General features: G+C 33.7%; 1 protein-coding gene across 1 annotated transcript; it reads left to right on the forward strand.

The window, feature by feature from the left end:
* Positions 1-7,792: 7,792 nt before the first annotated feature.
* On the forward strand, positions 7,793-11,792 carry LOC133295679 (U3 snoRNP-associated protein-like EMB2271). Its single transcript, XM_061494524.1, has 7 exons — positions 7,793-8,278; positions 8,394-8,727; positions 9,201-9,425; positions 9,671-9,899; positions 10,194-10,366; positions 10,779-10,844; positions 11,377-11,792. The coding sequence occupies exons 1-7, from the start codon at positions 7,878-7,880 to the stop codon at positions 11,449-11,451; spliced, it is 1,503 nt and encodes a 500-aa protein (XP_061350508.1). The 5' UTR covers positions 7,793-7,877; the 3' UTR covers positions 11,452-11,792.
* Positions 11,793-11,902: the final 110 nt, after the last annotated feature.

An 11,902-nucleotide genomic window follows, 5' to 3' on the forward strand; every position in this document is an offset into this window, starting at 1 on the left:
TGCGATGATACTCTGTTGTGGATGAACTATAACAAAGGGACAGAAGCCAAAAGCAAAACAAAACTACATCACAATATAAATCATCCAATTTATGTTAGTAGTCTTCCAAGTTTCTATTTATACACTTAGTAATATTAACTAACAATTTGAATATCTAATTAACTGGAACATCACATTATTTATACAATTCATACCATGAATAGTCTAAATAGTTGCACCAACTAAGAGTAGAACCATATAAGTCAATAACTGTAATTGGTTTTTCTTTTTGGAAATATTCCAATCGGTTTATTGCTTCGCAACTAATCCAATTCGGGGCGGGTTCAGAATTAAGGTTTTAAACTCCTACCAAAGACGGTACTTTCAAACATATGCTCTTACCTCACTTGCTTAACTCCCATGCGCCAACTAAGCTACTACCATATGGTACTGTTGGTTTTACCCAATTAATAATATTCTTGAAAGAAAATACGATTGTGATAGAAGATTTATGTCTATGCTTCATGTTGCCTTGCTAACAGTTGTGCAAGTAATGCGCGCAAGTATACGCGACAACAAGTAATATAGGGCTGTTATAAGTCCCAGTTATCGTTCCCACAAGGATCGTTGGCGTTTTGAAAAATATTGCATGCTGTGTTAAGAATTGAATTTTCAGAATCTCTTTTGTCATTATTCAACAGTCAGTGAGGCACTTATGCATTTGAATTTCACACACTATTTGCTGAGTAGTTTTATGGAATAAAAGGATCATTTAGCTGCCTGGTTTGTGATTGATGGATTGCTGAACTATGTACCCACCTCTGTTCCCTGATCTTTGTGATAATATGATGCACTGAAGTTGGTTTTAAAAGCTGAACATTGAAATGCTGATGAAAATGTTTGAGATTGTTGATTGATTCTGAGTAGCTTTGAATGATGTGATTTGAATGATTGTTAGTTGAAAGAGTGGTTAATTTGATAAATTTTGGATCTAATTTCTTGTGTCACTTGAGGACAAGCAACAGTGTAAGCTTGGGGGTGTGATAAGTCCATGAAATAATACTTACAATGTATGGTTTTTAATATGAAAATGTAAAAAAAGAATACACTTTGTGTTAATAGATACCCCAAATTGAATTAAGGTGGATGATTCTGATTTAAATGCTAATGGGTTTTTTTTCTTATTTGCATTCTTCAGGCCCAATTGTGATACAGCCCAAGGAAAGAAAGGAAAGAGAAAGGAAATAATAGAGAAATGAGAAAGCAAATCAGTGGCCCAAAAGAAAAGAAAAGAAGAAGAGAGAAAGAAGTCAGAATCGTGCGTCTTCTGAAAGAGAAAGAAAAAAACCCTAGCATAGACCGTCTAAGTGAGCCTACTCCATCTCAAGCTCTCCATCACGGTTCCCTCTCTGAATCGAGCAAGTAAACCAAAAACATCCTCTGATTTTCAACCTAGATATAGAACCATCACTTTCCACCACGGTTCAGTTTTTGAATCGGACCAACTTACACAAACCCTAACACCTTGTCTCTCGAACCGAACCCTAACCCTCATACAACCCATTTCCATCGTTTGCACCCTTTCTACCTGATTGACGAACCAAACCACTCAATATCGCAAATAAACCAAAACCTAGCCACTATTTTGGATTCAGAAAAAGCCAAACAAAGATCCGTTACTTAGTGGATGCTGGAGCGATTGTGAGCACACGTCAGTGTACGGTTTGAAGGAACGACAATTCCATCCGATTTGTAAGAGCAGAGGAGTGGAGCACTGTGGGGACCACTCATTTGCAGCAGCGCGTCATATTGCTGAGCTGGAGAAAAAGAGGATAGTGTGCAAAGAGCCCTATAAAAGGGATATAGGAGTGAGTCATGCGGGAGCTCTTCTGTTTTTCTGATTTATGGTTTTTCTTGGTTTTTGTTTTCTGAACAATTTTGAGTTTCTTTTAATTTCTGTTTTGTAATGAGATTCTGGTTCATTTTGATGAACTTGATGCATGTCTTTACAGCACTGAGATTGCCGGTTGTTAGGCCAGTGCTGTAATTGTAGTTTTTAGAATTTTTATTTTGTGAATTCTGTAGTTCTGTTACTGTTTGTAAGCCTCACCCCTATGGATAGTGGCTAACTTTTTAGAGGTTGGGTTTAGGTGATACCCAAACCTCAGTGCTTGTCAAATATTTGATTTCCTGGTTTTAATGTTTATATCTCAGTTGTTTAATGTTGTTTCTAATGTTTAAAATTATCTGCATTTTGGCCAAATGTCAGATGTTTGGTTAGGATTTAGTTGTTGAGAAACAATTAATTCTGGATTCTGCATTAGACACATGAACTTAGATGAGAAATCATCTAAGGGATCTCAATTCAGAAATGAATGAGTCCTCATGTAATAGTGGACCTGAATCTCAAGAGTCCTAATCCCACTTGGCATAGAGATATGGAAGTGGGCAACTTTGGGATAAAATAATTTTTAAGAGATTAAAAATTAACAATACAGTCCTGTTAACAGAGAATCTTAGGATGAGCCTTTTGTTAATCAAATTATTTTTCAAGCATTGTGGGGAAGGAGAGCCAAAAACTCAACCCACCTTTTTAAACATCTTTATCAATTCAGATTTTCCAATTTCCTTTGTTATTTCATATTTCAATCTCTATTCCGTTTTCAAAATTTTTGTCACATCTTTCATTTAAGTTGCTCCATTCTTCATTCTTATTTTATAACTTAAGAAAGTAATTCAGAAAATTTTAAAAGAAAAGTGAACAGTAGTGTTTTAGGTCCATTCTAAATTATTTTTACTTTACAATTTTATATCTTTTATTTTCAAATAGTAACTCAATTTTAAGCAATTACAAATTTTAGTCATTTCAAAACGCCAACGATCCTTGTGGGAACGATAACTGGGACTTATAACAGCCCTATATTACTTGTTGTCGCGTATACTTGCGCGCATTACTTGCACAACTGTTAGCAAGGCAACAAGTTTTTGGCGCCGTTGCCGGGGATCGAGGCGTATATGATCAAGTTTCTGTGTGATTGCTATTTTTGAACTGCTTCTTTTTGCTGTTTTTAGTGTAGCCAAAAACTTGTTGCCTTGCTAACAGTTGTGCAAGTAATGCGCGCAAGTATACGCGACAACAAGTAATATAGGGCTGTTATAAGTCCCAGTTATCGTTCCCACAAGGATCGTTGGCGTTTTGAAATGACTAAAATTTGTAATTGCTTAAAATTGAGTTACTATTTGAAAATAAAAGATATAAAATTGTAAAGTAAAAATAATTTAGAATGGACCTAAAACACTACTGTTCACTTTTCTTTTAAAATTTTCTGAATTACTTTCTTAAGTTATAAAATAAGAATGAAGAATGGAGCAACTTAAATGAAAGATGTGACAAAAATTTTGAAAACGGAATAGAGATTGAAATATGAAATAACAAAGGAAATTGGAAAATCTGAATTGATAAAGATGTTTAAAAAGGTGGGTTGAGTTTTTGGCTCTCCTTCCCCACAATGCTTGAAAAATAATTTGATTAACAAAAGGCTCATCCTAAGATTCTCTGTTAACAGGACTGTATTGTTAATTTTTAATCTCTTAAAAATTATTTTATCCCAAAGTTGCCCACTTCCATATCTCTATGCCAAGTGGGATTAGGACTCTTGAGATTCAGGTCCACTATTACATGAGGACTCATTCATTTCTGAATTGAGATCCCTTAGATGATTTCTCATCTAAGTTCATGTGTCTAATGCAGAATCCAGAATTAATTGTTTCTCAACAACTAAATCCTAACCAAACATCTGACATTTGGCCAAAATGCAGATAATTTTAAACATTAGAAACAACATTAAACAACTGAGATATAAACATTAAAACCAGGAAATCAAATATTTGACAAGCACTGAGGTTTGGGTATCACCTAAACCCAACCTCTAAAAAGTTAGCCACTATCCATAGGGGTGAGGCTTACAAACAGTAACAGAACTACAGAATTCACAAAATAAAAATTCTAAAAACTACAATTACAGCACTGGCCTAACAACCGGCAATCTCAGTGCTGTAAAGACATGCATCAAGTTCATCAAAATGAACCAGAATCTCATTACAAAACAGAAATTAAAAGAAACTCAAAATTGTTCAGAAAACAAAAACTAAGAAAAACCATAAATCAGAAAAACAGAAGAGCTCCCGCATGACTCACTCCTATATCCCTTTTATAGGGCTCTTTGCACACTATCCTCTTTTTCTCCAGCTCAGCAGTATGACGCGCTGCTGCAAATGAGTGGTCCCCACAGTGCTCCACTCCTCTGCTCTTACAAATCGGATGGAATTGTCGTTCCTTCAAACCGTACACTGACGTGTGCTCACAATCGCTCCAGCATCCACTAAGTAACGGATCTTTGTTTGGCTTTTTCTGAATCCAAAATAGTGGCTAGGTTTTGGTTTATTTGCGATATTGAGTGGTTTGGTTCGTCAATCAGGTAGAAAGGGTGCAAACGATGGAAATGGGTTGTATGAGGGTTAGGGTTCGGTTCGAGAGACAAGGTGTTAGGGTTTGTGTAAGTTGGTCTGATTCAAAAACTGAACCGTGGTGGAAAGTGATGGTTCTATATCTAGGTTGAAAATCAGAGGATGTTTTTGGTTTACTTGCTCGATTCAGAGAGGGAACCGTGATGGAGAGCTTGAGATGGAGTAGGCTCACTTAGACGGTCTATGCTAGGGTTTTTTTCTTTCTCTTTCAGAAGACGCACGATTCTGACTTCTTTCTCTCTTCTTCTTTTCTTTTCTTTTGGGCCACTGATTTGCTTTCTCATTTCTCTATTATTTCCTTTCTCTTTCCTTTCTTTCCTTGGGCTGTATCACAATTGGGCCTGAAGAATGCAAATAAGAAAAAAAACCCATTAGCATTTAAATCAGAATCATCCACCTTAATTCAATTTGGGGTATCTATTAACACAAAGTGTATTCTTTTTTTACATTTTCATATTAAAAACCATACATTGTAAGTATTATTTCATGGACTTATCACTTCACATGAAAATATGTCACGTATAAAATACATTAATTAATCGTCCATTTTAAGATTGCTAGACCTAAAACTTCGTGCCAAAATACTTGCAATTCATTCATTAAAAGGCAGCAAATAATTTTTTTTAATTCTAACTAAATTTTCCATAAAAAAAAAAAATCGTATAATACACAAGATTCTTATTAATATGCATATATTTTACTTTTGGGCATATGCAAGCAACATTTTAATCTTAATGATTGAGGGGTTTTTACAATGCTAAAAGTTCGAGTTGATGAGAAAGCACTCATGAAGAAGGACAACCTCAATATCCCAAGTGGGGATTACTCTCACATGCAAAATAGTGTAGAGAAACCTTGTAGGAAAAAAAAAATTGTGAAAAACATATAACAAGTGATCAGCGTCCAGCGACGACTCAGGAAACAAATCATAGGGTGAAAGTAATGTTAAACTTTCAAAGAACTTCTTCAACAATAAGTAAATTGCAAAATACCCTCTTGGGGTTCAAAATTTAACAAATCGTCTCCTAAACTTGTTAAATTGGATATATTAATTTAATATAACTCCATACAAATAAAAATAAAAAAATTGTACATTCGAGAGGTTAAATTTATATTGCTTTACACGATTTGATAAGTTTGGGAAATTAAGTTAATTACTTAAACTACGTGATGAGTTTTATGTATTGGGAGTTCAAACGTGAATAATAAAGTTTTCTAATTGTGTAACATTATGTAATTAGCTTATAATTCGAGAAGATTGCATATATTTTAACATGAGAATAAATATCTAGCGTAAATATAATGAAAAAAATTGTTTCTATCATTTCAAATATATATATATATATATATATATATATATATATATATATATATATATGGTTCTTTTTTTCTGCAGTTACTGCAAATAACTTATCTGCAGTAAATCAATACGACGTCGTTTTGGAGCGGAAATTATGGTGTTTTTGTAATTTTAATTTATTTCAGGGTTATAATAGTTTTTATATTTATAATTTTTTAAGATTTCAATACCAAAACGACGTCGTTTTGGGAATAAATGCAGATAACTTATCTGCATTAACTGCAGATAACTTATCTGCATTAACTGCAGAAACATTTTTCCCATATATTTATCGAAAAATATTTCTCAAACTGCTTGAGATAAGTTTATCTCCGGCCATCCCAAAACTACGTCGTTTTGTTTATTTTTTTCTTTATATTAATTGATTCACCTTTAAATGGTTATGATTCTCTTTTTCTCTCTTCCTTTATCACCATTGATCCATCTTTGTACGGTTATGATTTAGTAGCCGGAGATAACATTGTCTCAAGCAGTTTGAGAAACGATAAGCCCATATATATATATATATATATATATATATATATATACTTACAATCTTTTTTCTTTACAACCTCTTACAACTATATCTTAACACCGTTGATTTCCGTCAATCAACGGTTATCATTTATTATGAATTAATAATTAATTAATGAGTTTAATCTGTAAAAATCATAACTGTTGATTGGCGAAAATCAACGGTGTTAAGATATGGTTGTAAGAGGTTGTAAAAAAAAAGATTGTAAATATAATCTTCTTCTATATATATATAGATATAGATATCTATATCTATATATTCGATGGAACGAAATTATCATTCCATCTATTTTGAAATAAGTATAATATTCATACTATCATTTTTTTTCTATTACTATTCTAATCACTATTGGATTAGAAAAAAAGTTGAATAAAAAAAGAAAAAATAATAATTTTTAAATCCAACGATAATTAGAATAATAATAAAAAAATTGATAATATAAATATTCTTTCTCTTGAAATAATAGTTATTCCATCAGCATCACTTATATAAGTTATGGATACATTTATAGAGAATGACTATTCAATTAATATAATGATGAAAATCAAACATAATTAACACTCACTTAACTGCGATGATACCAGTAGACTATACTAGAAGGGAAAAGTATTTCTTTGATCACCGGAGATAAAATTATTTCTAGTAAATTTAAAATGATGTTATTTTGGGTGATAAAATTTAAAAATTATGAAGATAAGGACTAATATTATCCTGCAATATATTAGAATTATAAAAATACTTTAATTTCCACCTCAAAACGACGTTATTTCAAATTCACTGGAAATAACTTATTTCGAATATATATATATATATATTTTTTGGTAAGCACGACAAAATCCTTTACTCATATTAGAAACGTGCAAATCAGGCAGATTCTAATTATTTGATGTAAAGGTTATAAATTATAACATCTGACATTGAATTTTTTTTGGAAAATTTTTTGTACAGATAACGGTAGTTTGAGAGTACTAGAGCTATTTTCAATTCATTAAACTCAAAGAAAAAGAAAAAGAAAATTACTAGCTATAAAATATAAAAGAAAACATATTTATCCTTTTAAAAAGATGTTATTTTAGTTAAAATAAATTTATTTTTATTTGAAATTTAAATTAAAAAATCGCTCATTTTCTTCGATAATTTTCATTGTATATATTTTTTCAAACACAATTCTATATTATTTAAAAGTAGAAACACCAAATCCAAATTATAATTATAATTATTACATAAGTCAAAGCCAAGCAAAGCAGCCTTTAACATAATTTAAGAAAAATAATTAAATATTATTTTGAATTAACAAAAAAGATATATAATTAAAAAGAATGATTTACCAAAAAAAAAAAAAAAAGAATGAAAAATTGTAAATAGAGGGACAGAGTACCATGTTTCTCTAACTTTCTTAAACCCTAGCTACTTCCTGTGTATCGTTATGTTCTGGTTCTGAAAAACCCTACACTACACATTAACATTCTCTGCATCGCAAATTGTAAACATTGAATCATGCCTGGGAAGAATCGTAAGAAGAAGGACAATGACCCTTTCTTCGGTAACGATTCCCGGAAACGCCGCAAACCCAACGACCAAGTTGACGGCGACGGTGGCGGCGCCGACGACGAAGAGATAGAAAGCGACTTCGACGAAGACGGATTCTTTGCCGGCGACGGCGAAGAGGAATCCGAGGAAGAAACAGGGGCAGAAGCGAGGAAGAGAATCGCACAGGACTATTTGCAAAGGGTTCGGCAAATCGCGCAGAAAGAAAAGGAACGAGAACAAGATGAAGAAGGAGAAGGAGAAGAAGAAGAAGAAGAAGAGGAAGGAGCAAGAGACTCACTCGTAGCTGAGAAATTGATAAAGGAACAGCAAGAAGAGAGTGGACGCGTTAGGAGAGCCATTGCTTCAAGGTTTGATTTTATATTGATTTCACATTCTTCACCTATTGCTTGTGTTTGTGTTTGTGTTTCAATTTTGGATGTAACCCTAAGGGTATTGCTTGTTTGATGGAATGTGGTTTTATAGTGTGGAAGTTGGTGGTGAATTTGGAGTGTTGGTGAAGCACCGGCATAGTGTCACTGCTGTGGCTTTGTCTGAGGATGATTTGAAGGGCTTTTCGGCTTCCAAAGATGGAAGCATTATGCAATGGGATGTGAATAGTGGGAAATGTGAGAGATATAAGTGGCCCTCTGATTCTGTGCTGAGGTCTCATGGTTTGAAGGATCCTCAAGGTTCAGCTACAAGGCAAAGTAAACATGTATTGGCCTTGTCTGTGAGTTCTGATGGTCGTTATTTGTCAACTGGGGGCCTCGACCGCCATGTTCATATATGGGATACGCGAACCAGAGAGCATCTTCAGGTAGCTCTTCCTTCTTTGAAATGAATAATGTGAGGTGAAAAGTGACTGAAAAGCAATTGGTGAGATTGGAATGGTTGATAGTTATTTGCTGTTTGTATGGATATGGACTGATCATGGGGAATATGTACTTTGCATGTCTGGTGATAATGACATACTTTCTTAAATGAAAATGCCTCACCATTGTTGTCATGTCTGTTGCTCTATCAGAATGCTTGGATAATTCTACATGAATTTTGTGTTTCAGTGGATAGTGAGTTGATTTGGAATGAATGTACACAATATCATACATGTGGATTGACAAAGTGAAACCTAGACTAATTGACTTACTTTAATTTGTAATTATCTTGTTGACACAGTATTCTTAGCATCTGCAAAATCATAGGCCTCTTTATAACTGAAGTTTTTGGGTCTTGGACTGTTGAGTTGGGACTTGCTATTATTAGGTTTTTAATTTTGTCTTATGTCTTTTACAGGCTTTTCCAGGTCATAGAGGCCCTGTCTCTTGTCTGACTTTTAGGCAAGGAACTTCAGAGCTTTTTTCTGGTTCATTTGATCGAACAATTAAGATATGGAATGTTGAAGACAGAACATACATGAATACTCTATTTGGCCACCAAAGTGAAGTATTAAGTATTGATTGCTTACGCAAAGAAAGGGTACTAACCGCCGGACGTGATCGTAGCATGCAGTTGTTTAAGGTAATCTCAACAAAGGGAGGTATTTAGTATTTGGTTATGAACTGTCTTGTATGTTAGATTTTTCGTACTTTCTCCTGCTGTTGCTCTGTTTTTTTGCTTTCTATTTTTTTTTAGTAGATGTTGTTTTCTATCTTTTTTGTGTATGGAAAACTTTTTATCAGCTAAGGACTGTTTCTTGGGCTTTTCTCATTTCACTTTTAGACTTGTTTCTGACTGTTTGTTGACATGTTTTCTCTCCAATATAGGTTCATGAAGAATCACGTCTTGTATTTCGCGCTCCTGCATCTTCCTTAGAATGCTGTTGTTTTGTTAATAATGAAGAACTCTTGTCTGGTTCGGATGATGGAAGCATTCAGCTTTGGACTGTGATGCGAAAGAAGCCTGTTTACATTTTGAGGAATGCTCATTCCTTACTGACAGATAGCATAAAATCTGACCAAAATGATAGTGCAAGACACCCGAACGGTAACTTAGGTAAGCCTTTAAATATTCTGTGCGTATAACTTTTCCTTGTAAGTCAGATGTCTCAAAATATAAATGGTTCAGTTAGTTAAATTAAATTTTGTTCGAGCAAAATACTTTTGATGTGTGCAGCAACATTTTTTCTTTTCTTTGCCTGCTTTTCTGAAAATGTTGTGTGATCCTGTATTCATTTACTTCTTAACTGTATCTGTGAGAGGACAAAGAACAGTATATTTTCTGTTAGTATCAAGTTTTGTGCTAGTTAACTTAAAATCCTAAAGTAATACCATTATCTTCACTCTGCAGAAAATGGTTACCACGAGAATCATCATCGTTCGTCAGTATTATCTTGGGTCAGTGCAGTCACTGTCTGTAGAAACAGTGACCTTGCTGCATCTGGGGCTGGTAATGGTTCTGTTCGATTATGGGCAGTTCAAAGTGAGACCAAGGACGTTAAATCTCTTTATAATGTGCCATTGGTAAGTAAAAGACAACTAAACTCAGTTGCCTTTTTCCTAGATAGATTTTGTTTAGATGTTGAATATAGTTTTCGTTGAAAGGTTGTTGAATGTAGCTTCTTTTGTAAATCGCTTGTTATTTATTAAATAGCTTTCTTCTCTTCTGTACAAATCTTACTTTTTATGCCATGTAACGTTAAGTTTGCTTGAAGCATAGAGTATACAGAACATAGAAAACCTGCTTGCACTGATTATTACAAGTTTGTACATAGAATTTGTATTTTTATGTGAAAAATGAAGTATCACTTTTAAATTAAAAATTAATTTCGAAACATGTTAAACTTCATCTTTCTATTATTGGATTCACATTTGTGCTGAGTTTTATATGCAGTTAAAAATCCACTGGCATTTAACTAAACCTTTTTCGTCACAGGTTGGGTTTGTGAATTCCCTGGCTTTTGCAAAATCAGCAAAATTCCTAGTTGCTGGAGTTGGGCAGGTGAAGTTTTGCTCAAACTGTTTTCTTCTTCTTATAATAGTATGCTCTATTTCTTTTTTGGTGGACATTTTACTGAGTTGCTCTGAAACACTGATTATTTGTCATTGACCGAAGAGCTATCTTAGCCTTTCAAATTTTTGCTTTGCAAGTTAGACAGTTAGTTATTAAGGGTTAGTATAGTAATAATGAAAGTGACTTGGGGTTAAGTTTTCTTATGTATATGACTCAATTCATAGTAATTTGTGAATTTGTTGTGTACTATCTAACTCCTTTGTTTTCCCTTTTTTATTTCCTCTCCCTAAAACTGTCTGGTTTCCAACATATTTGATTAAGAGTAGCCATCACACTGACAATTTGCTAGTTGTTAGCTTGTGATTGTGAGTCTTCTCTAATATCAAGTGATTAAAATGGTAAAATGAGTCTTCTCTAGTATCCTTCTATATGTTTTGTTGCTCCCTTTGCACGCCGTTATTACACTGTACTAAAACTAGTGGTTTTTTCTTCTAACATGATATGATGTCTTCGTCGACAGGAACCTCGTCTAGGAAGGTGGGGACGTACCCCTGAAGCTCGGAACGGAGTTTCCATTCTTCCTCTTAAGTTATGAGATGATGAGGCAATGAGATTGTACCTCCTCAATTTTGACTAAATACAAAATGCAACAGAGTTGAAAGATGTCTGTCCGTGATCTTTTATTATATGTATTAATAAAATTAATTTTTTTTACCTTCTAATAGATATCTTCAGTTTAGTTTCCGTTTGTATTTTGAAATCCCGAAATGTGATTCCTACTTTGGAAAAGGCACTAAAGAGTACGTAAAGGGGATAGGGACCCAAGCTGAAATTTTTTGGGTAAAACCACTCAATTGAGCCACATGAACATGTCAAGGTGACGTGGTTCTCCGGTGGAAGTAATCGTGGGAATGGCACAACCTCTTGTATTTTTTAGGCAACGAGTTTGATTCATGTATTTTCTGCACCTTGTGCACAGGAGAGTTTTATAACGTTAAGCTGACATTAAATCTTTCATTAAAACAATTATAATCATTTCATGCATG

Source organism: Gastrolobium bilobum, unplaced genomic scaffold (genome assembly GCF_033153095.1).
Source record: "Gastrolobium bilobum isolate Gb01-03AN ecotype WA unplaced genomic scaffold, APGP_CSIRO_Gbil_v1 utg2145, whole genome shotgun sequence".
Lineage (NCBI taxonomy): Eukaryota > Viridiplantae > Streptophyta > Magnoliopsida > Fabales > Fabaceae > Gastrolobium > Gastrolobium bilobum.